The sequence below is a fragment of the Rhamphochromis longiceps genome, linkage group LG12, assembly GCF_057381845.1.
Source record: "Rhamphochromis longiceps isolate RC_006_pf linkage group LG12, R_longiceps_female_GT1.1, whole genome shotgun sequence".
Classification (NCBI taxonomy): domain Eukaryota; kingdom Metazoa; phylum Chordata; class Actinopteri; order Cichliformes; family Cichlidae; genus Rhamphochromis; species Rhamphochromis longiceps.
The window spans coordinates 43,104,772-43,129,643 of NC_140568.1; the positions used below are offsets into that span (position 1 = coordinate 43,104,772).

General features: G+C 43.2%; 2 protein-coding genes across 6 annotated transcripts in view; one reads left to right on the forward strand and one right to left on the reverse strand.

Annotated features, from left to right (window-relative positions):
* The first annotated feature begins 1,126 nt into the window (after positions 1-1,126).
* Positions 1,127-4,220, forward strand: LOC146658057 (C-C motif chemokine 19-like). The gene is made up of 4 exons (XM_085427102.1): positions 1,127-1,297; positions 2,219-2,342; positions 2,449-2,563; positions 3,789-4,220. Exons 1-4 carry the CDS (start codon positions 1,234-1,236, stop codon positions 3,816-3,818), a joined length of 333 nt encoding a protein of 110 aa, XP_085283228.1. The 5' UTR covers positions 1,127-1,233; the 3' UTR covers positions 3,819-4,220.
* A 5,916-nt stretch (positions 4,221-10,136) lies between these two features.
* The window catches only part of rusc2 (RUN and SH3 domain containing 2), a 42,766-nt gene continuing 28,030 nt past the window's right edge, over positions 10,137-24,872 (reverse strand). For 2 of the 5 annotated variants that reach the window (XM_085426455.1, XM_085426453.1), the window contains exons 5-14: positions 21,751-22,434; positions 21,085-21,261; positions 20,756-20,929; positions 19,021-19,097; positions 17,909-18,083; positions 17,102-17,207; positions 15,382-15,428; positions 14,226-15,297; positions 13,822-13,992; positions 10,137-13,692 (exon numbers count right to left, since the gene is read on the reverse strand). In XM_085426455.1, the coding sequence (XP_085282581.1) occupies positions 13,485-13,692; positions 13,822-13,992; positions 14,226-15,297; positions 15,382-15,428; positions 17,102-17,207; positions 17,909-18,083; positions 19,021-19,097; positions 20,756-20,929; positions 21,085-21,261; positions 21,751-22,434 (2,891 nt within the window). In that variant the 3' untranslated portion in view covers positions 10,137-13,484. The remainder of the gene's footprint in view (positions 13,693-13,821; positions 13,993-14,225; positions 15,298-15,381; positions 15,429-17,101; positions 17,208-17,908; positions 18,084-19,020; positions 19,098-20,755; positions 20,930-21,084; positions 21,262-21,750; positions 22,435-24,872) is intronic. The other 3 variants (XM_085426454.1, XM_085426458.1, XM_085426456.1) reach the window with 3 other exon arrangements.

Below are 24,872 nucleotides of genomic sequence, written 5' to 3' on the forward strand. Positions count from 1 at the left end.
CTTTATTCTCAAAATGAACAACAACGGTTCTATTTTTCAAATATAAATGTGGCCCTGGTACTCCTTCAGGCAGAATTATTATTTATTTTTTTTAAAGTGCAACAAGCACGACTACATCTCATTCAACCAGATCTGCAAGTACAACCTCTGTCCTGCGATTGCTAGGAAACACCCCACAGACACCTGCTTCATGGTAGAACTGAACTCAGGACCTTCTTGCTGTGAGGCAGCAGTGCTAACCACTGTGCCACTATTCAGTTCTTGGTCCTTGCAGTGTCTGAGCTGCCATATCCATGAATTACTAACCATTTTTAGAACTTAATAGAAGTAAATTAAATGTCCTGCCTTATTTTTAAAGTTGAGCTTTTATTTCACTTGTGTCCACACCCTGTGCTTCATAGGTTTGCTTTAAGCTATGCCTTATCTAGTTGTACGTGAGCCCAAGTCCACTGGATTCAGCACACAGCGATACAAGTCAAATCCTTTAGTTGTTTCTAATCTATATGACCGAAGCATTTAACTGTACTATATTTGCTCTTGTTACTTTAATATCTCCATAGAAGCTGTTAAACAATATGGGAAATGTCAGTGGACACTGTGACTGAGAATACAGTCCAATGTGGTCCAGTGGGGCTCCCAAAAGCAAACTACAGCTATTTATTTATTTATTTTTATCAATTTTTAAAGTCAGTGCAAGAGTCACATGTTTGTGTCTGCAGGGTTTCTCTCCTGTCACTCCAGCTGCCCCCCACAGTCCAAACACATGCACTGGTTCGGTAAACTAGTGGGTGTGACTGGCTGTTTGTCTTAGACTTCGACTTCTCCACCTGCGCAGACCTGAGTTGGATAAGTGGAAGAAAATGGACGGATGCTACAAACTCCTGGGGTTTGATCAAATGTGTGCTTAATGTTATGTCTGATTAATTTCATCTTGTTATCGTCAACAGACAGTGCCAAGAAACAGCTGTTAAAGCTAAATAAAAGAGGGGATTTTTCTTTGATTAAGAGGGAAGGGTTTAGGAGAAGTAGAAACAGGAAGAACAAAGTGGGATGATGAAAAGTGAAAGTTTGAACAGGCCGGTTGCATAGTGCACGGTTCCTATATAAGGAGTGCTGCAGCAGCAGTCCCCTCACTTCCTTTGCCACAGTAGTTGTTGAAGGGAAGAACAGGCTCTGCATCAGTGCATCTGTCTCCAGAGAAACCAAAAGGCAACTCTTCCTGCAAGACCAGACATGGCTCCAAGGGGTGATGGCAGACTCTTCCTCTCCATCCTTTTCATCGCTTGTTACTGCACAGGTGAGTTTCTCCCAGGCATCCTCCGGTGCCAAATCTTTTTATTTTCTATTCATGCATTTTCATCTCAGGCAGAAATATGAAATGAATCACTGCAAAAACATGTCTGTAGGCTTAAAGGGATGCAATGTATCTTTAAAAAATAATCACTTGAAATGACAAATAGAGAAAGCAGTAATCCTAAATATACATCTGTGGTTCTGTAGAATTTGAGTTTTACGTTTGCAGAGATTCCTGACAAATGCATCTCCAATTGTTTCTGCTAGATTTACAATTTATGAATCATTAAAGAGCTGAACAAAAGAGGACAGCAAAGTCTCGTGCAGGATGTAGAGATGAGGGTGACATCCAGTAAAAATATAGTAAAATGATGAGCAGAATATTAAGTAAATGTGAAAATTAACTATAAATATGCTGATAAGCATTGTTTATCAGTGCAATGGCAAAGGTGTGGCAGTGGCATTCCCCTCGCCTTGGTGCATTCTTTGTTGTAGGTGAAAGCTAAAGTTCAACTGTGGAAAATCCCTGTCCAGTGACAAAAGCGTGCCATGCCCCTGGGCGTGTTCGTCACTCTGGGGACTGCATCCTAATAACTACTAATAAGTTGCACGCATGTAGTGCTGAACAAACCTTTCCTGGAAATATGTTCTTTAAATATATAAAAGTAGTAATGATGAAAAATGATGCAACTAAAAAGAAAAATCTTAAAAACTATGAATGAAAAGAGGCAAATATACGAACCTGATATGTAACCTGACGCTTAAAAAACTATAACAGCTGTTTTCCTGTAAAACCTCACAGCTCAGCTGGACTGAACCTACGTCACCTTATCCTTCACAAACATGACCTCAGAGACAGAGCATGTGTTCGTGGTTTCGTTTTGGAGCGTCACCTTTTGCTGACACGGTCTTCTTTGTGTTTCAGTGACGCTGGCACAGGTGCCCGTTGACTGCTGCTTGAGTGTGGCAAAAAAACCTATCGGGAAAGGTCTCGTCGCAAACTACCACCATCAGGTCCAGGGACAAGGCTGCGCTATTGATGCCACAATGTAAGTTCTGATGAGGTGCAGTGGATTATGTATGTAAGGGATCAGGATATAGAGACATGCTGCTATCACAAGCTCATTTTGACCTGAGTGATTTGTGTTCTGGCAGATTTCTGTCCAGAGGTGGCCGGACAATGTGCGCCCCCGTTAATGAAAAGTGGGTGGAAGGTCTGAAACGCCACGTGGATCAGCTGAGGAAATTCTGCAAGAAACAAAACTACACGGTACGTTTACTCTACTCTGCTTCTCAGCAAGATAAACTCTTTAGATGTTTTCAAACGAGATGGTGACCCTACTTAAGCGAAATACACTTGATTTGAAGGAATAGTGCCGCTTTTTAGGAATGTAAGCTGCAGTTTTAAGAAGACTGCTTATGTGCGCTGAACAGGTACTCCCAGAAAATCATCACATCAGTCCCACTGTGTGAAACTTATCTTCAGGCAAAGTTAAAACCAAGCAGTGAATTTAAAAGTCCAAAGGTCCAAATTTTAAATCAAATCAAAGTCTTTTTAATATTAAAACACCAGAACTTACACCCACCACCTCCTAACATGGACTTTCTACATCAGTAAGATGTTAGTTTAATCTCCTGCTTCATCTCCAATTCGTCTCCTTTTGCTTTCTTGGGTTAATGTTTTGTCTGTGACGAGCTTCTGGATATTTTTGGGGGGATGGTGCCTGAAACATCTGGATTTCAATTGTTTTTACATCACTGAACAGAGGTCACTTTAGGCCTGAAGGTTTAGACACTGAGGTTAGAAGTCAGGCCAAGATGAGTGTTATGGATAAAAAATAACCCTTAAACAGATGTTTATTATTTAAAATTGACACCAGTGCACATTTCACATGCACTTATTCTTATTTTACAATATAACATTTACTAAGCAATACAATAAATAAATAATAAATAATAACATGTCTTCAAATAAAAACACCAGAAAAAGCTGCAACGTATTAAATAGTGAGATTTAGAAATGTTAGATCATATATATTTGGACTTTATGCTGTCGTGGCATCATCAGTTAAACTCCTCACAGACTTTAACCAAAGCAGCCACATGTTTCAAGCCTCATTTAATTTCAAGTGTTTTGAGGCCAATGAACTGTTAAACCGCTAATCCTGATACTGGTCATGTGGTGGTGCTCACCTCTCACCTTCAGCTGTTTGCTAGGTGCACATTGTTACCCTCTGTGTTGCTTTTGTGATAGATAGTTGGTTATTTTTAGAACACTCTCTTTTATTCCTCGCTAGTGACCCGTATGTTTTTATCTTAGAAAGCACAAGTCGAGACACAAGCTGCAATCACTTAATCGCTGTTCTTGCACTCGACTGGATTACACAAGAGTCCCCTGTTACTGTGTCATTAGGCACCATGCTTGACAAAACAGGAAGTTAAAGCCGTGGTGAAAATAATGACCTTGGGGTTTCTGAACATTTGTATTCCTACAGGGCAAACGCTGCACTGGAGTGAAACCCTAGTGAATCAAACGTTGACCCTTCAGCCAGAGCAGTGGTTCCAAGTCAGCGAGGAGAAAGATGGGATCGACCACAACATGAATAAATTAAGAATTTAAGCTTAATATGAAAATGATCAGCTATTTTTCTGCCTACTAAAACAATATCTTGCCTTTTTTATGTAACTATCAATTTTATGAAAGACAAAATATTTTGAAGGACGTTATGTTTTGTATTCTGTGTGTTTTGTTTTAGAAGTAAAGGGTCTGTGATATCGGTACATGAAAAAACTGAAAATGTGATTGTTTGTTTAGTGTCTGGTTCGCTAAGCAACTTAAAACTCAGGAACAAGCAGTTTGTTGGTCATATGGATTTATGTGAGTGTTGATATTATCAAAATAAAGCTTCCCCCCCAAAAAATCCAAATCGTGCCTGTGTTCTTTGTCGATGATGCTCTACTCTCTGTTAAGACTGAAAATGAGTAAATGACCTTCACTACAATGCTATAATTCATCTTAATGTAGGTATATATTCAGACCCTGGCTTATTTAGCTTTACAATAGGGGCTGAACCCATGTTCATAGATGTGTTCATAGACATCTGTGTGGAAAATATTTGCCCCTTCTTTATTTCTTTGCATATTTGTCATATTAACATGTTTCAGATCATCAAAGAAATGCTATTTTTGCACTAAAGTGTTTGGATGACTGAGAATGACTCTTTCACATCTCTGTGGAGAACTTTTGGCCGATATTATTGAGAAATTTCCACACTGGAGAGTTTTCTAGCATGGCCAGCCTACTGACAGTCACACCAAACCATCTGAATATGATCTCATTGTTGAATCATGAACACTGACCTTAACTTTGACAAGTGGGATCTGCAGTCCTCACTCTGCCTTCTGGATGAGTTGTTGATGCACTCCTGTGGATGGTGGCTCTCAGCACCTTAGAAATGGCTTTGTAACTTTTCCGGACTCATAAATGTGACTTTATTTCTCAGCTCTTCCTTTAGATTGTGATGTGATGCTTTTTGAGATCTTTAAGCCTGCTTCAGTTTCTCAGGCTCTACTCCAGCGATTTCTTGGTTCAGCAGGTCTGGCAGTAATCAGGCCGGGGTGTGGCTGGTGAAATTAAACTGGGTCACAGTTAATTCCTGATCTGGGGCAATTATTTTTCCCACACGGGGTCAGCTAAGTTTGGATAGATTTTCCTTTGATAAATTAAATAATGTTTTTAAAATATGCATTTTGTATTTACTCTGGTTAGCTGAATATCAAAGTTAGTTTTGATATTTTTTTACAGGACTGTAATTAGTGCTTTGAACATCTTCACAGTTTCTTTAGATGACTCATATAATGAATCATAACTGCTTTGAAAATATGATAAAAGTGCTTAAAAGCGCTTGGTTGGTTTAACCAGCCATCATTTAGCTGTGGGAAGGTTGGAACCCATCCCTGTTCTCATAAGGTGGTAGGTGTGGCACATCCTGGACAACGATGCACTCTCACATTCACACCTATGGTCAGTTTAGAGTTTCCAGTAAACCCAGCATGTAGAAGACAGAGTTCTGAGAGCTTAAACTGTTTTGCATGAAAACTGTATGAATATCCACGAATAAATCAAAATGACTGCAGGTCAGAACACACGAAAACACACACACACTCGTTTTTATATCTTAGTGAGGACATCTAATTGACATAATGATTTCCATACTTGAACCCTAACCATCGAAAACGAATGCCTAACCCTAACCCTCAGCCTAACCCCAACCATAACCTAACTGTACACCAAAACCACATTTTGAGCCTCAAAAATGGCTTCAAACTCGCTGGGACCAGGATGTTGGTCCCCACAAGTATAGTAACATGCCAACTTTCTGTCCTCACAAAGATGTCTAAACATGTGTACACACACACACACACACCATAGTTTGATGACCAGTCTTTACTCACCCCTTGCCTTTTGATTCCAGTTCTAGGTATGGTGCACTTTGCACTTCACAGTACCAGTGCGTTACTGCGGAGCCCTCTGTTTGACCCCTCTCCTGCAGCTGGGCCACAACCACAGCCTGCCACCACAGGTCCCAGGCTAAAGTGGCCTATTTCAGATATGAAAGTTACTCGTTGGTCTCTCTGGGTATTTGGATCCTGCATAACTGTGTATGTGCAGGTTTGTCTTTCCAAAACACTGATGGTGTCACACAGGCCTGAAACCCTGGTTAAGAGGCAGATAGCATTCCAAGTGTTGAAATGCTAAACTGATAATTACATGGTTATATGTCAGTTTAGGATTTGGTTTAGTGAATGTGGTGAACATCAAACGTTGGCATAGACAGCTCTGTGGACTGCTGTGTTCTGTGCAAAACCTCAGACTCTTGTTTAAAGACATTATGGCTCCATTACCAGGAATCTTCATTGAACCCAATAACTGGCTAATTCCAAGAGACCTTCACATTTTCAACCACTGCATCACCACAATGATCAGAGAACTTTCATATAATCTTTGATTTACTCACAGTTTCAGTGGCTACATGAGTTGGTTTTTTTTGTTTGTTTTTTAAGGCCACTTTCCTAAGATGTCAGGATTTACAGGAACTACTTTGGCCTCACTGTTTTCACAGTTACGCAGACGTCCGAAACTCCAGCAACTCAATTTTATTTGTGTAAAAGCAAAGAAAACAAAGCTGCAAACGTCCATTTTGCAGCTGCTTATTCAGCTGAGTCAGCTTTTGTTGTGAGCTTGCACAACTTCCCTTTCACAGTAACATAAAACCCCCACAAAGTGAGACCATGAGGCATTATTTGGGTTTTATGTAATAGACGGTCTGTGAGGTAACTTTAGAAAACGAGAATTTACACGCTGGTAAATTTGGAGTGAAATTTCAAGGAAGTGTCAGTGAGACATTTAATAATTTACTTATCTGGATAAAGTTTAATCTGGTGTGTGAGAAGGCCTTTGTTATCCTCCACCACACATTCAGGAAATATAGAGCATTAGATTTCACACTAGGCTGTCCTCTACGGATTGATTATGATGATGTGGGAACAACACCAACACAAGGATATCAGATCATCCGTCATCTACAGTCAATGCGCCAACATTTCTCTTACAACTCCTTCATTTATTTCCCAACAGATCCTTGTGCCATGACTGTCATTATAGTGCAAAGACACTCCCAAGAAGGAAAATCCCTCTCTTCTTTCATTACATTAGGTATAGGCGTGTAGCCACATATATCACAATGGCTCAGGCTGCTCTGAGTTAGGACATACCTATATGCAAAAGAATAAATAAATGGAGAAGAAGAAATGGAAGCGCGGTCATTTTTCTGAGGAAAAGGCATCTTTTCAGGGGAATCTAATCTACGTCTTTGCGGTTAAACCATTAAAGAGGAACTGTGACACAAATAAGAGGCACTCACCGTGTGTCAGCACACAGCAGTCAGTGTGTCTGCAAGAGTGGCTCACAGAAATATTAATAGCACAAAGAAGTGATTCTTGCAAAATACACAAATTGGCAATATCTGATCACAAATGTGAGTAATGTGTCCAGGGCAAGCTGCCTGACCGTGAGCTGATTTCAGTTGATTTGCAGTTTCAGCTGAGCCGTTATTAGCCTGAAAAACTTGCACCAATATTAACAAAAACATTTCCAGGAAAAAAAAGCTGTGCATTTAAATGTAAGCAGACACGACACGTTGTGCACTGATGCATGTACTTCTAACTTTGCATTTGAGCGCTGGAAATGTGTTTAACTTCTGTCTTTGTGAGTTATTTCAGGTTTTGAGACCGGACCCTTGACTGGAACTTTTCAGTATTGTGATAAGAAATACAGTTAGGTCCATAAGTATTTGGACAGAGACAGAGATGCTGGGTTTCCTGCTTTTTATTGTGATACCACAACTTTACTGCAGCAGCTTCCAGTTGCTGTTTGTTGTGGGCCTTTCTGTCTGAAGTTTAGTGTTTAACAAGTAAAATGCATGCTCATGATCAGGTGACTTGTCCATTTAAGAATATTCCACTTCTTCGCTTTGATAAACTCCTGTATGTTTGGATGGTCATTGTCCATCTGGATTAGAAAAACCACCCAATCAATTTGACTGCATTTAGCTGGATTTGCGCAGAGAGTAAGCCTCTGAACACCTCAGAGTTCATTCAGCTGCTTTTGTCCTGTGTCACATCATCAATGTGGATTGCTTTGGATCATGAGCTGTTCCACGCATCACTCTGGTAGAAGTAAATCTCTTTAACATCTGTCCAAAGAATGTTTTTCCACAACTTTGCTGGCTTTTTTAGCTCTTTTTTCAGCAAAGTCCAGTCTAGCATTGCTATTCTTGAAGCTTATGAGTGGCTTAACCTTGCAGTGAGCCCTCTGTACCCTTTACTTTCATGCCATCTTCTCTTTAGGTGTAGTTGGATATCAGTACGCTGACCTCCTGGAGAGTGTTATTCACTCGGTTGGCTGTTGTAAAGGGTTTGTCTTCACCATGGAAATGATTCTGTGCTCATGCACCACTGTTATTTTCTTGGATGTTCAAGTCTCCTTGCATTGCTGAGTTCACCAGTGCCGTCTTCCTTTCTCAGGATGTACCATTTTACCACTCCCAATATTGTAGCAATTTCTGGGCTGTTTTTAATCTATTTTCACAGCTTGGGACGGCTTGTTTCAACACATGTTGTCAGTTCACAGCAAAATCTGCCAAAGCAAGCACCACACCTCAAATCAACTCCAGGCCTTTTATTTATTTAACTGATAATGACATAGCGAAGGAATCGCCCACACCTGCACATGAAATAGCCTTTGAGTCAATTGTCCAATGACTTCTGTTCCCTTTCAAAAGAGGGTGGTGCACACTAAGGAGCCGATGCTCCTAAACCCTTCATCCAGTCCGAGTGTGGATACCCTCGAATGAAACCTGAGAGTCTACACATTATGTCCATGTCCATTATAGAACTATAATTGGAACATGGTTCAGTAAAAAGGTAAAAGAACTGTAGCTCTTCAGAGGATATTAGAAACACCTGGTATCAGTTTGGGAGAGTCGTGATCTTACTGCTCTATAACTGCACAGATGTATGACCGAGGGCACTTGAGGATTTGTTTCTAGCTAATTAAAGCATGTGGTCATTCATATCATATACAACATGTGTAGCTTTTGTAGCATTACAGAGTCTGTAAAATGTTGCACATATTAATATAATTTTTACTTTGTCAGGTCAAACATTTGAAAGACAGCAGCACTGATAAACAGAATATTCTCATCAGTGACTGTGGAAAATACCCACCTGTGTGCTGGAGCTGAACTCAGAGCTCAGTGCATATCTGTGACGCTCTTCCACAACAAACTGGGGAAAGATTCATTTTGCAGAGTGACATTTTATATCACCAGGGGTTATATGTTATCGACTATTTAGTGTATGTTGAAGTCTAACATGCTCTGTGCTTTGAAACCAGGTGAATCATCAGATTAAGTTACACATGATGATGCACGGCTTTCACTAGCATATCTGTCAGCACCGCTGGCAAACCTCCCTGATGGCAGACAGATGCTCAGCTCTTAGCTGGTGTTAAATTACCCACCCTGGCTTTGATGAGCTGTTGACTGACATCACTGTAAGCTTTACCTCTTCAACCAAGAGCTGTCCTTAATTGCCCCAATATAAATGTCTCCTAAGTATACAGGTATTTAACCCCCCGCAATCCTAAACACATTAAGTGTTATATACACTGAATTATCAGTGTTGTTGCTGTTTGAGGATATATGACACTACCCTTCAATGAAATCTTAATTTTATGTCAATTTTTTTTTCTCATTTCCTTGTTTCAAATGTTGTTTCTACATTTTATGCAAAATTGTTTTGCAAATTAACACTTCTGAAGTATGTTTTGCTTCAAAGACTTTAGAATAATATTAAATCCACTCATGGATCAGGCTGGTTCAATGAGCTTTAGCAGTACGGTTAGATTAAACAGGTATATTCTTAACTACAACCAAAGTTCAACTTGTGTAGCTTGACATCAGTACAGAAGGGCATGTGTGGAGACACAGCTCCTTAAAGAGAGGACAACTTATAGAAGTAGAAAAATGATTTGATATATTTGCCTCTCAAATACATCTTCAGTGTGCAGCACATTAGTTCATGCACAGGTGGCTCAGACAAAAAGACAATATCGCCCTCTGGTGGCAACATGTGCTACATGTGGAATGATAATAATATTGAGGGCGTAATGGGAAGGATTTCTTTTTTAAATCTACTTCAGATCTGCAGACAATTAACCTGTGTAACTGGAACACCACTGGAACTGGAAAACTCAACTGGTGTTTAATGAGACAGAATAATAATAATAATAAAAAAAACAGACTTGTGTTTTATATATAATCATGGAGAAATTCACAGAGCTCTGTGCAGACTCGTAAAAACAAAACAAAAAAACCAAAACATCCACCACACAAGAAAACACTACAGAAGATGATTCAGTCTTTTGTGTGACTTCACGAGTCTCTCGCAGCATTGTGGAGGAATTCATCGCTACAGTTCATTCAGGTTTGTGGACATTTGTTTATGCACAGTATTAAATAAGGTTGAGGTCTGAACTGTGATCGGACCCATGCAGCACCTTGATTCTTTTCTTTTTCACCCATTCTGTTGTAGATTTGCTGCTGTGTTTGGGATCATTGAGAATTTATGGACAATTTCATGTCAATAGCACCTTTAGAAATAGATTTACTTGGAAATTTGGTGATGTGTTCAATGCTTATTTTACCTGCTGTAAAATGCCCAAACATCTGCTTTTACACAGGTGCTTAAACTTACTGATTCCTAGTTTATCAAGTAGGCTTGATTAGCAGTACCTGGCTGTTACTTACGTCCTATGGAAGCGGTAAAGCTGTATTTAGTTTGCATGGAGTCCTGTGAAAACTTAACCACTCATAAATCATAAGCAGCTGAACGCGTTGGCATAGCATTAAAGCAGAAAGCACAACTTGCACCCTCAGTAGTAATAATAATAATAATAATAATAATACAACTGCCTGACACATCTCTGGTTGCAGCCACTTAGTTTTATGCTTTTCCAGTAAAATTTAAGATGGGAACACTTACTCAGCATGCCCATCACTGGGGCAGCGCAGAGCCTCACTGATAAATGAAGCAGGTATTTAATAAGCACGCAGTGAACCGAGTCGTAAGCTGGATGCTGCCCATAAATCCAGAGTGTTCTCGGGTAGAAAAATCCCTTCAAAGGTGACGTGTGAGGGGGAAAAAGACACTGGAGCCACACGAGTTTGTGATCACATGAGCACTTTGTTATTTAACATCCATAGTAGTTTGATAATGTCATACGTACACATCATATAGTCTGGACACAGAGAGAAGAGCAGTGTCACTGATGCTGAAGGTATTTACAGGCAGCCGGGAGAGAGAATGCAGGGAGAAAACAGACGAGAGAAACAAAGATCACTCCTTTCTTTCCTTCTCTCTTATGTCACTCCTACAAGTATTTTAATGCACAACATCCCAGATAATTAAATGCTTAATTCTAAAAAGAAGTCTCTCTTTGCCTCTGGCCCCCTGGGCCTCCCTCGCCCGTCTCTGTTTTAATTACTGTGTGTTTATTTCTGTCGGTCCCCGGTGAGCTCTGAGCAGGATGGCAACGAACAGCAAACCTTCCTCCAACGTGACGGGCAACTTACAGTCAGCAGGTTGGTTAGCAGTGAGACTAAAGCTTATGCTCGCTTTCTGTAGTCAACATAAAATGCACTGAGAAACCTTTAATAACATTTGTACGTACAGCTCTACAGCAGAAATTAATTCAGGAGGGTTTTAAATATATTTACATTTGGATGAAATGTTAATCATCTCGCTGAAATTAGATGTTAAAAGTCTTACATAAAAATAAAAACTATACAGCAACGGAAAACTGAAATGGTGAAATTATATCCTATGTGAGATTTTCAAAAAATACACAAGCATTCATTTATTTAATATATGTACATTAATTTGACCTGTTTATAATTTTCCAGACTGGCCTTCTGTATACGTTTAAAGTATACAGTCGGAATTTTAGTTCTCCATCAACTCATTTTGAGCCTAAGGCCACATTTTGCACCTGAACAGGACCCCCCCAGAGCCTCCATCACAAACAATGTGTCGGGGTTTCCCTTTAAACATCAAAAATATCACCACAGATCTCCTTTTCTTTCACGTGAACGTGTGCAGACATAAATCTGGAGGACGGGTCGCATTAGACGCGTCAGAGCATGTACAAAATACACCATCAGGACAAATAGCTGGACAGGTGCCCCCCCCACCTGCACTCTTTAATGCACAAGTGTAGAACTCCAGGCCTCGAGGGCCTGCAGGTCTTAGATGTGTCCTTGATCCAACACAGCTGATTTAAATGGCTCCAGAGGCCTGGTAATGAACTCGACTTGACCCAGGGTGAGATCTAAACCCTGCAGGACACCGGCCCTCGAGGCCTGGAGTTCGACACTTGTGCTTTAAGGCATGAATGAGATCTTTGCACTTTGAACTGGAATAAACTTCCATGCTGGAGTAAATCCCATCATCCCCTTTTCCAAAGACACCTGCACAGCTATGCTTTGCTTTCATTTGACATCCATGTTTTCTGTAAGCATCCATTTAGGTGCTTCCCTCAACTTATTAAATAAATAGAATTTATCAGACGTTTAAGTCACTAATGCATTTACAGTATGTACCAATAAATCGGGCCGTGTTACCACCAGCTCAGTCCTGCCATCCTCACAGGTTGTCAAGTCTTCTTAGATGTGAGAGTGAGGAGAGGGGGAAATAGGACGGTAAGGAAAAGCAAAAGATTTCGAGAGATTTCATGCAAGTCGTCGGTGTCAACCATGGTTTTATCCCAGCTGTGAGGAAAGGAGGATTACTTTGACTGTCTATCCATCCAACAGTCACGCTTAAACGAAGGCAGATCAAACAAAACGGAGGATAAAAAGAAAAAGCTGATTCTCCTTCTGCTCTCTTTTCACTTTGAATGTCTGAACAGCTGCTGTCACGAGCTCGTGTGCAGATCTCCACCGTCTCATTAGAATAATAAAAATATGCTGAATCACAGAACATTTATCCAAAAGCTCTTACATTCATATCAATCTTACCAAAAAGCAAAGACTCACTCGTTTCTACACGAATGCAAAGATCATATTAGCACTAAGTTTACAAGAGGACGTCAAACTAACCTGCGCCGGCACCGAGGGCGATCGTTTGAGCGGCGAGTTCAACGTGTGGCACAGCTGTACAGCACAGTGCAGCCAGGTGTGGAGCACGAGAGATCTGCCTATTTTTTTGAAATTAGAGCTGGATGATAAATAGACTGGACCTGCACATTGCTAAGCTAGAAGGAGAGGCAGAGAAAGAAGCGCTTGAGAGTCTTTGGGTTTGTTTGTGATCTTTGTGGGGTGCTTTTTTGTTTTTTGGATGTATGCATGCATACGTGTCTGGGTGTACCCTTGAAGCAGATGTCTGTTTGTGGTTGAGCCTGCATGCTTGCCCTCGCAGTCATGTCTGCATCCTCTCCAGCTTTACTACAATGATTTGTCTTTTTTTCCCTTTAAATTACAGATGAAAACGGGTTTTTGTGTTCGGTCCGTGTGCGGGAGGGATACCCTCCATGTCTGTTTGGCTTCACCTTTCGGACAGTTTTCTCTTGCTCAGCATTGCCCGAAACCAGGGGCATCCTGGCTGTCCTCCATGCTGTTGAGGGTGACGTAGACAATTGGAACCAAACCCCGGGTGGAGCCCAGGGAACAGAGCAGCCAATCGGGGTCAGCCTTGCTCAGAACGCGCAGGATGTCGCCCTTGTTGAAGCTCAGCTGTCCGGGCTCGGTGGCGATGTGGTGGCACAGTGCTCGTACTTCGCTGAGAAATCAACACGGAGGCAGAAGGTGAGGATGAGTGATCGAAAAGTATTCGGAAACATTTTTTGAGGGAGGAATGCTTGGCATCACTTCCAAGTAACACTACGATAACACTGCAGGCGGTTCCTACCAGCTGGACTGTAGTTTGGCCTCAGCTGGGTACGTCGACGCTGGTGGAGCTGTACTTTGGGTGCGAGTTGGTGTGGCAGGAAGCTCCGCCTTTTTTCCGGGGCCTGCTCCAATGGTCAAAGCTACAAGGTCGAGAACAGACCGATCCAAGCCGAGCCAGCCAGATGGAGGTCTAAGAAACACAAACACAACGTGAAAACAAAAGGCCGATGTTAGTCCAGGTCAGTCTTTCGTCATTTGCGGCACGACATCAACGGCATCCAGTGAAGCAAAAATATATATAAACCCACTAAATTTGTAAAGAACTGGAAAATGTTCCTCAGGAAGAAGGTGATCGTTCTGTTCGTTTCAGATTAAGATATACAAATGATATTTTGGTGGTTTCAGTCATGAACATTTTCTCACCTGGTCTTTTGGGTTTTTGGCTTCTGTTCACCTCCTTCTGCTTTCGAGGGAGAACCGACACTAGAGCCAAAGAGCCTGCTCCAGCGCAGACTCTGTCCCTGTGAGGGGCTCTCATCCTGGGCTCCGCCGTGGCTCCCAGTCACCGTGACCTCCAGAGGGTTGGTGTGATTCTCCTGGTTGAGGACAGACTCTGGGGGGCTGCCCATCCACGAAGGCCGCCCCCTGGATCCAGATGAGTCCCCGCTCAAGCTACTGCTGCTGCTCTTCCTGCCCTCACCTTCCTGAGAGGCCTCCGCTCCCTCCACCACTCCCTCTCTTGTGGGTGGGATTTGGCCCTGTCGTCTCTCCGATGACTTCTTCCTCTTCTCGGTCTTAACAAACTTTGTCCCCTCTGTGGATTGGTCGATGTAGACCTGGGAGGACTGCATGAGCTGGTACCACCAGCCGGCCTGCCTGTCTTGCCGCTGACGCCCTTCATCTGCAGGAAATCTGTCTTTTTCCTTCCTCTTGTCCTTCTTCTTTTTATCTTCATATTCTCCATGGCTCTCCTGTCCTACACCTTTCACCCTCTGCCCTTGGACCCCCCTCTCCTTCCATAAATGTGCAAACCCTACTTCCTTCACTGTCCCTCTGCAATCAGGCCCAGCTGTCATGCTCTGAGCTGTAACGCTCTCTTTCCTCAGCATCGATTTCCCCGCTGCTGCCTCTCTTCTCGATCCAACTCCCTCCATCCTTGGCCATGTTCCCTCTCGCCTGAGCCCCGCCTTCTCTTTCTTCACCTCTGCGCTTGAGTCTTTGACCATTTCACTGACAGTGTTGCTCCACCCCCTCATGAGCTGGAAGGTGGAGCACTTCGACTGGTCGACGCTCTGGCCTGCAGAGCAGAGCTGCTCTTTGCGACGAAGCTGCTCTTGTCCCTTTTGGAGGAGATGTGGTTCAAACAGCAGGTCCAGGTCAAAGGGGAGCAGTGAGAGAGGCTGCAGCAGGAGGAGGAGCTCCTCAAAGAGGGGCTGACACGGCCCCTGTGACAGGGGAAGGAAACCCCAAGGGCTGTAGTATGCGGCAATAATATCTGAATAAAAGATAAGAGAGGTAAGGAGGCGTCACAACAAGATGCACAAGAAGAAATCCGTCGTTTCAGTCACTATGGTCTTACCTTCATGCGTGTAGAGGTGATTGAACCAGAATTCCAAAGATTTCAGACTAAAACAGACAAACAGTCACTTATTTAAAACCTGCAGCAGAGTAAAAGTCTCCTGCAGAAGACATTTAAACAGTCATCACACCCAAAACTGAGTCTTTTAATCAGCTCTGACATGGTTTTAAAGGGGACCCGTCATGCTCTTTGTTATTCTCTGCTACTGATGATAATGGGGTCAGTGTATGGAAGTCATTCTTTAGCTCCCGAGTGATTTAGACGCTCAGTGTCATGGTTCTGGGTCCTTTTGACCAGTGTTTTGAGTTTTCTTGTGTTTTGGTGTCTTTTGTATTAGAATTAGTTTACCGCGTCCCTCTGTGTGTGTCTTTGTTTTTGTGTGTTTGTGTGAGCCCTTGTGTCTTGTTTCCCTCTTCTGTTCCCATGTTCCCCTCCTTGTGTGTCGTTCCACGCTCCCCCCATCTATTTTTCCCAGGCCGTCATGTCTCTCCTCTCGCTCTGTCTCGTCTCCGTTAACTGTTTCTGCGTCCCCCTCGTTATCTCCTCCTGTTATCTACAGAATCCATTTTGTTTCCCTAAGTGTGCTTTCCTCTCAGTTCCCGTGTCATGTTGGGAGTTAGTCTGCGTCTTAGTGTTTCCTGTTTTATTTTGACAGTCTTGGTGTACTTAAGCCTTCTGTTTCTGTCTGTCCAGCGTCGTGATCTGTCTCGTTCCCTGCCGAGTGTTCTGCCTTCCCACCTGTTTAGTTTCATGCGTATTCCCAGTTTAGTTAGTTTTTGTATTTCTGGTGTTCAGCAATGAAGCTGCCTTCTGAGTTTATTCTTGCCTTTGTGAGTCTGCATTTTGGTCCATTTCCGCCTTCACACGGCCAGCTTTGAACTCAACTCTTGCCTTTGTACTTTCATGTCCAACACACAGTTCATATATCCCAGAAGCCCCGCCCACCCACTGTTCAAACCTGTTCAAAGCCTATTAGAGGAAATCTGGGAGGTTGCCCCTGACGATGAAGGCCAGCATTAGGTAAACTGAAGTGTGAAGTATTCAACGTTACTTTACGTACCTCAAGAATAATAATTTAGTGCTGATTAGGCAAATATTAGGCCGTCTTTAAGGAATAACACCAGTTCAAAACACACATGAATACACTTCAGCTTATAAACATGTCCTCAGAGAGCGGGTAATCAAAACTTAGAACAAAAAGGTTACGAGAGACAAATAACAGCTCACAACATGATTACTTTTTTCATTCAAAAAAAATCTGATTACATTTCACTGTAGGTTACACACATAGCCACAAATACACCAAAGCACTGACCAACAGGGGGCACTAATGTGCCAAGATATGCAGGAATGTACCAGAAAGAAATGGAACAAGAAGTCATGAATGCAAACAACGTGGGGTTTAAAATACTCAGAACGAGTTTTCAATAGTTTCTAATCTGTTTGACTTCAAGAATTCACAGATTGTGTTTTTCTTAACTGACTGAGACTTTCATCCATCACCTCTGTTATCGGACATAAACAGTAACGCTTTTAAATGCAATGCACTTCAGCACACCATGATGACCTCGAGAATAAACCTAAAGTAGAAACGTCACTATTTTGCAGTCACTAAGACCCAAAAACACAGAAGCTGTTGTCGTGTCAGAGCGAATCAGAGTGAGCTCAAGGCTCAGAGTGTAAACTGAGAATGAAAACAGCAGTAAATGAAACGACTCACTTGAGCAGGCCGAAGATGAAAGCATTCAGTCTCATGCTGTGGCTCGTGAGCTCCGAGTACTGGCTCACCTTTGAGAGCAGGCTGTGGAGAACACGTGTGGACGGGCCTGAAAGGACACACGTTTCAGAAAACACATGTTAAGCTTAAACAACATCTGCAAAAGAATGAATGTAGCGGTTTGTGAATGCACCCCAAATAGAGAGGAAAGTACAACGAGTAAGCATTTTGGGACCCTGGTTAGAAGGTGAAGTTTGACATGGAGGTAAGGAGCTCATTTCTTTGTGCCCTGCTGCTCTGCAGTCACCTGAATCCTGCTCATGTCAGCGCTGCCAAAGGTCAAAGTTTCGTTTTGTTACAAACACAATCTATGCCTCCTATTAGTCATTTTTATTTTTTATCATATTTGTTTTTATTTATCTGCTTTGCAGTTCATATTTTATTTGTTCATGATTTTTAATCTTCTAATGTTTCATTTATCTTTCTAAATGTTTTACTGCTTGTTGTTTCCTTTCTAGTCTTGTGAAGCACTTTGTAGTTTTATTTTGAAAGGTGCCATTCTACTCTATTACTTCACTTCATCCTTCTGCACCATAGTTGTCTGCTCCGACACTGATGGTGAAAATCTTGCAGTTTAGTTCAACATGTCACTGCTTCATCACCTCTTAGAATTAGTCAGGCCTTTGTCAGCGCAGGGTCAGCATTACAGTGAGCGAGTCACTGCGGTGGATCAATACTAATGCCAACTTCCCGCAAAATCAACTTTAATTGTTAAGTATCGGTATGTCCCCTCCACCCCAGCTCTCTCACCCAGCTGTGTGGACGCCTCCACGAGGCTCCAGGGCTGACAGCGGCGCTGTCCAATGATCAGGTCCAGCACGTAGGCCTTCAGACCGTCCTGCAGCACGTCACGTAGAGCCGGACACAGATACTTCAGGATGAGGTGACCCACGTTGGGACTCACCCAGCTGTTCCCGAGCTTTGCCTGGCGGGTTGTAGAGAAGTACAGTCACAGACTCAGAGATACGAGCTTAACGCTACGACAAAACTGACATGTTATAGCGGGAACATAGAGACAGGGAGACTAGACATGAGACGTGGGACCAGGAAAGGTACAGAGAAAACATGGGGACAGAACAGGGACTGTCAAAATAAAACAGGAAGCACACGACAGGTACAGAGACACGGACTTGATACTGAACAGAGGGAACATGGAGTGAGTGACATGAGAAATGACTGACTGGGGAACATAATAAACACAAGGACAGAACTAAACATACACCAAACATGAGGGGCACAGGAACCAAAACCTAAAAACTAGGAATCACAAACTGGACAGCAAGAAACACAGAACAGAAACACTGGGTCACCGACCCCGGACCGTGACACTGTGGTCCACCTCACCAACTGATAAACTCACATGTATTTGCCAGAAATTATATTATAATATTACCACTGTAACAATAAACGATAGATGTTTGTGTCATTGATGCTCTGAGACAAGATTACCCGACCGTGGGTGACAGTCTGACAGAACGCTCTGTCCCCCTGACACTGAATCTAAAGCTACTGAACCAAGCGCTGCTTTAGATGCAGCGTGTGTTTATTCTGTATTTGTCCCATATACAAATACAGAATAAAAATACAAATAAATATTACATAACATTTGCTACAAGTACACAAACAGCTTGCTCACTCTCACCAAGCAGTCAGGTGGCGCCATCTGATGGTGAAGCTGGTGTAATTCACCACAAAACACACATTTTGGTTCTTTTGCGCTTCATTGCAGTTGTGATGTGTTTGTGCAAATTCTATACGTATAACTTTGATCAGCCAGTAGAACCAGCGTGTGAGTTCATATTCACAAATGAGCAGTTCGTGCCATCGTGTGTGGCTGCCTCACCTGTGAACCCCAGGCTTACCTTAACATCGGGGTCTCTGCTGGTGCCGAAGTGAGCCACGATCAGATCCACTGCAGTGTTCACGGCTTTCACCAGAGCTGACGAGACAAACCGAGCAAAGCGTCTGTAAGTCCATCTTTTTATTTCTGTGTTACTGTGGCAACAGTCACATGGCAGTCATCTGTGTGCTATTTTACAAAACCCCTGCAGGAAGGTGAGGTACCAATATAATAATGAGTCTGAGCTCCAAATCTGCACTGTTAGATTTGCTACAGCAGTAAAGTTGTCTTCTAGGGATTTGACTCACATCAGTCTGAAAACAAGACAAACGTTGAAAGATATGAGTCACAAAACGCTGACAAAGAGTGCAATTCAGCTCCTACTGAGCAAAAAGCTTTTTAGCTTCACTTTGAAGGTAAAGCAAATCTTTGTGTCCTGGTTCATCTGTGAAATTGATTTTTATGAAAGTAAGGTGAAAGGGCTTAATCAGTCTGCTCAGCACTCATGTCGCTGCTCTCTACAGCTGTGTAAACCTGCATTATCTGGTAGGAGGATGATCTCCTCTCTCACTGCTGTGGCCTCGGATAACTCTGTGAGATCCACTTCATTTAGGGTGATTTGATTTTACAGCTCACAGGTTGTCAGTAAAAAAAAAAAAAAAAAAAAAAATGAAGGTGTCATCCTGCTTTTACATATTAGGAAGGACTAAAGTTGAGCATCTAAACAGGAACAGTGATGCCTTTTTTAACTGAAGAGCCAAATAATGTCTGAATTACCTTCTAATGGACTTTTATGGGATTTTTTCCTTGTATTTAAAGATCCATGAAAATTGTACTTTGTGTTTAATCAAAGTTAATGCAAACATGTTGCTCCTTATAACTATCTAAGAGTTGTGTTGTAGAAAAGCGATCGTGGCTCAAGAGTTGGGAGTTCGCCTTGTAATCGGAAGGTTGCCGGTTCGAGCCCCGGCTTGGACGGTCTCGGTCGTTCTGTCCTTGGGCAAGACACTTCACCCGTTGCCTACTGGTGGTGGTCAGAGGGCCCGGTGGCGCCAGTGTCCGGCAGCCTCGCCTCTGTCAGTGCGCCCCAGGGTGGCTACAATGTAGCTGCCATCACCAGTGTGTGAATGGGTGTGTGACTGGATGTGTAAAGTGCTTTGGGGTCCTTAGGGACTAGTAAAGTGCTATACAAATACAGGTAGTGCATGAGGTGAAATCTGATGTTTCGTGTTTGTATTTTGGCTTGTACACCGTTTCTGGAGGTTTTAAGCTCTTCTTTAAGTGTAACTAATTAACGCTTAGACCAGCAGCAGCTTTTGTTAGTGTGAAAAACAGTCAGATCCCTGAATCACACTCGTATTCAGTTACCAGACAAGGAAAAGCAAAAAAGGAGAACAGTGCACTTTTGTATGAAAGACTTAAGGGAGCTTGAATTTAGTGTGAACTCTCCTAACAAATCGATTAATTCTGTATCGTTCACAGACAGTAATATTTATAAATGTTGGGAGATCCCTGCAGCCTGTGAGCCCAGAGGCACAACAACAACACCATCACACTTTCTTAGAATAAAGACCCGCTTGTTGGTGTGTGTGGAGAACGGTAAGCAGTAACCCTAAACCGAACCATAACCTAATTAAACATTAAAACCACATTTGGAGTCAGAAAAATTCCTTCAAATTTGTGGGGACTGGGGTTTTGGTCCCCACAAAGATAGGAATACACACACATAGGCATGCACACACACACAGAACCCCCACCTCTCTTCTGCGTCAGGTCAACAGAGATGTGAGACTGCGAGGACGAGCACAAAGAGGAGGAGGTGGAGGCGTCCGGGGAGAGGCAGAACTCCTCAGGCGGCTTCTCTGTCAGGGAAAAGTAGTCGGACAGGAAGTCGCTGTAGCTCTGCTGCAGCTTAGCTGATTGGCCCACTGCTGAGACACACACCAAGTCACTATTAGAGGCATTGAGGTAAGGAGCACACTTATATGAGCCTACTAATACTGCCAGTACTTAAAATATCTGAGTCTATTGTTTAAATATTTGATATTCTTGCAGGTCTCAACAGTGCCAAGAGATTTTTGAGCACCGTTGAGTCGTCCCAGCTTGTGGCCAGAGGGGACCGAAGGGAAATCAAAAACGTTGCGTCTGGCAGGTCGTGGCCCCAATCCAGCAGAAGCATGGCACCCCGACACCCTCTCCACTCCCAGAGGGTTTCGACGGCGGTACTCCCTCCATTTGAGAGCCTGAGGCGAGAGGTGGTGCGCTGTTGTGGGACGGGAGGTGTTAGGGTTGCGATAAAGGGGTCGGATTAGGGTTTGTTGATGAGACAGATGGAAATGATACGCAGGAACAAAGCAGATGAAGATGGGCGTGTGGAAAAGGTGAAGGGAGGACAGGAAAACGTTTAAGGTCATGCATGAAGGGAGAGAAGAAAGAGAAAAAGAGAACAGTAAGAATCTACAGGAGCTTCTTTTTGACAGTAAGTCAACAGAACTTTAATTCAATGCAGATTTTATAAACCAACTGCATCAGGACAAAACCTGCTGAGCGATTCTGTAGCGAAGGGCTGACAGTTAAAAGAAGGAAAATGTAAAGGCATGAGAGACGACGAGGGGAAGATGGCCTCAGTCAAAGTGAAAGCAAAGTGTGAACAGTGAAAAAAAACTGTTCACCTATTTTAAAACAGCATTTTCTCATCAGGGATTTAATGAATAGTTTTTAACGGAAACGTGAGATTTATTTATGGGCGTACCATTATGTGTCCTGGCTGCGTGCCCTTTGTTGCCCTCCTCGTGCTTTGCAGAGTCGAGGCAGCCCAGTGGGCTCAGAGTGTCACTGTGAAGCGCTGGTAAGCCAGGCAGCCCTCCACGGCGGAAACAGTGTCCCTGCACTGCTGGCAGCATTGGTGGCACCGCCCCTCTCTTCAGCCCCAGTGATGAAGGAGGAGGAGTAGGGGGTAACGGCGCTGATGCCCCCGCCTGTTTTATTGTGGGCGGGGTCTGCAGGGGGCCGAGGCCGGCTGAAAGGGGGCAGGAGAGGCTGTGCGTTGGCTTAGGGCTGGGGGTGCAGGTGGAGCAGGTCCCGGAGCTGGGTGCTCCCTGGAGTCGGACCGGGGAGTAACTCCCAAGAGGCGAGGGCCTAACCGATCCAGGAGGAGGAGCCGTTGTGATGAGAGAACCCTGGAAGCTGTGGACTTTCTCAGCTGCGTCATCGCCGTCCTCCCCGACTGGACCTCCAGAGCCTGAGCCCAAGCTGGAGCGGGCCTGCATGCTAGAGATGTAGCCTGTGAGCAGGGGCGCCAGGGGCTTGGGCTGGGGGGCTTTAGCTGCAAACTGGTGGTGGAAGGTAAAGGGCTGGATGGGAAGGGTCGTGGGCCGCTGGTCCTTGCTGTAGCGGACCACTGCTGAGCGGCTGTCTGCAGAACTGGAGAGACCACCTAGAAGAGCCCAAACACAAACTGCTTAGTTCTAGTTTGCCACACGTTTAACAGTACAAACCTGCTCTGACAGCAACAACAAACAAAGATATAAAAAGTCCTGACTCAAAACTGCAACTGAGGACTGTTAATGTACTGAATATATCCAGGAGTGTCACTATGTGTGTCTGTGGGTGTGCGCGCTTCACCGTTAATCCAGCCTGCTTCATATTTGTCGGCTGTATTGTTGAGTAAATGCGGTGCCAAGTTTGAGGTATTTTGATGGAATGCTTTTCATGTTTTTGTGCCTACTGTCTTTCCTCGGGGCAGACGAAAAGCTCTTCTTCTTAGATTATCACAACTAGCAGCAGCTCTGTCAACTCCCTGCATGTGAGACGTTCAGGGGACATATTTGAAATGCAGAAACAGAACCCTAACCCCGTCCACAAGTGAAGCATTTGCAATAATGAGCTGTCAGTGCTGCAGCTGCATAGCTAAGTGTTTAATGTGTTTACCAAGATGTCACAAATGCATCTTTTACTCCCATTTATATTCTCTTTGACCTCTTCTCTGAAAGCTGAGACAAGCTGACCTCAGTACAAATGTGTGTTGCAAATATTTATTTCCACTGTGGATTCCCTTTTGCTGATTATTTGATTTCTCGGTTAATAATTTAGGAAATAAAATAGGATTATCACAGACTCCTCCAAATTCCTCACACTGTCCAATCAACAGGCTAAAGCTAAAAGTCAATACATTTATAAAGACTCAAACACCACACATATTCACAGCTCAGATACTCAAACAAATAAATAAAGAAATGAAATAAAATCAGTACAGGCCGGCGTAGAAACTCATGAACCTGCAGGTCATCGCAGCTCAAGACTGCACAAACAGAAAGGTTAGAAGTGAAACCACAACACACAGCAGAAAACTGCCCGGTCATAAAGCTCAACCGCTCTTATCACAGAGAACCACACTGCTATTCACAGGCCCACACACACTCACTCACTCACACAGACACACAAAGACAAACACACACATGCAGACTAAACCTGGGAAAGTCAGGAGACACAGCAGCGAGGAGAAGCCTTTGTCTGCAGTGTGTGTGTTTGTGTGTGTGCTCCTAGATCCAGCGCACTGGGTGACAGACAGTGACGTGTGACGTCAGCGGGGTTGCGCAAGCTGTTTGTCGCCCAACGGCCGGCCCACCAGTGCCACCTGACCCGAGTGCAGTAGCTGTTTCTCAGCCACAGACAACAAGCTGCTGTGGAAAGCGGGGGGAAGGGAGGGCGGAGTGAGAGGAATACACACCCAGCAGGACTCAGCTCCCACTGGGATGGAGAAGAGAAGCCCTCATTCTCCGACTCTGGATCTGCTCTGTCATCCTTCTAATTGGACTCATTTCTTTTCTCGCTAACTGGCCTCTCCCAACTTCATTCTTCTTCCTCTCTGCCTGTTTTTCTCTTCAGCTCTTCTCCTGTTTCACAGATGAATCCATTAGACAGCCGAAGCTTTTCCTTTGCAGCTCTCTGCTTTATGTTAGCATCATTAGTGAGCAAGCTGTCTCCCAGAGGCTTTTACTGAAGCCTGTACTGTACTGCGGTGAAACAACACAGCTGACTGAAGTGAAGTCTAATGAATAATATATGTGCTGAGATTCTGCACAGCCTTTCATTACAGCCTTAAATTATCACGGCCTTTATAGACACAACGTTACAAACTAAGGGAGGAACGTGCCTCTATTCTTTGGGATGATCCTTTACCAAATTTCCCCTCGCCTTCTAAATTATCAATAAATCCTCGGTTTCACTTCCCAGCTGAAGGGCTTAAAGACGTGAAATACAATCTGTTTCAATCACTACTTTCATCTATACTCAGTAAATCTGGTGAGGTGACGTGTTCTAGGTTGTTCCTGCAGGTAGAAGGAAAGAAATACAACCTTTCCATTTTGTGCATAAAAGTCTACAAGGACTATTTTAATTATACCCTCAAGTAAAGACAATATTCATTATTGTGATTTAGCTGTAACGTAACAGAAAAATCAGCTGTTAGATGATCTTCCGGTGTTGAATGCTCTAATGTAAAAATGTAGTTGAAGTGCGGCCCACAGGCTGGTTGTAGCACGCCGTATGTTTTCATGTATTATGGCGCAGCAGAGCAGGACGAAACCCAGAGAGCATTTCTCTTTAATTCCAAGAAACCTTGTTAAACACTCAGCCGAAGGCAGAAGTCTGTTTTTAATTATTAAAAGATCATACAAGTCCAAATTAAAAAGATTTTTTTATGTTCCTCAAATGATGTTCGGATGACCCAGTTTTCCACTAGCACTTGAATGCAGCATACATTTGTGAATCTGTGTGAAAAGTGCCTCAAAACTGCGCATGCACAAACGGAAGCTCATCATTTAACAATCAAACCTCAAACGTTTGTGCATCATTACTACAGGTACTGATCAC

Bases quoted from the DNA above. Each gene is read 5' to 3' on its own strand.
- LOC146658057 (XM_085427102.1), top strand. From the start codon at position 1,234: ATGGCTCCAAGGGGTGATGGCAGACTCTTCCTCTCCATCCTTTTCATC. The intron at 2,343-2,448 runs GTAAGTTCTGAT...GTGTTCTGGCAG, and splicing joins TGCGCTATTGATGCCACAAT to ATTTCTGTCCAGAGGTGGCC. The intron at 2,564-3,788 runs GTACGTTTACTC...GTATTCCTACAG, and splicing joins GCAAGAAACAAAACTACACG to GGCAAACGCTGCACTGGAGT.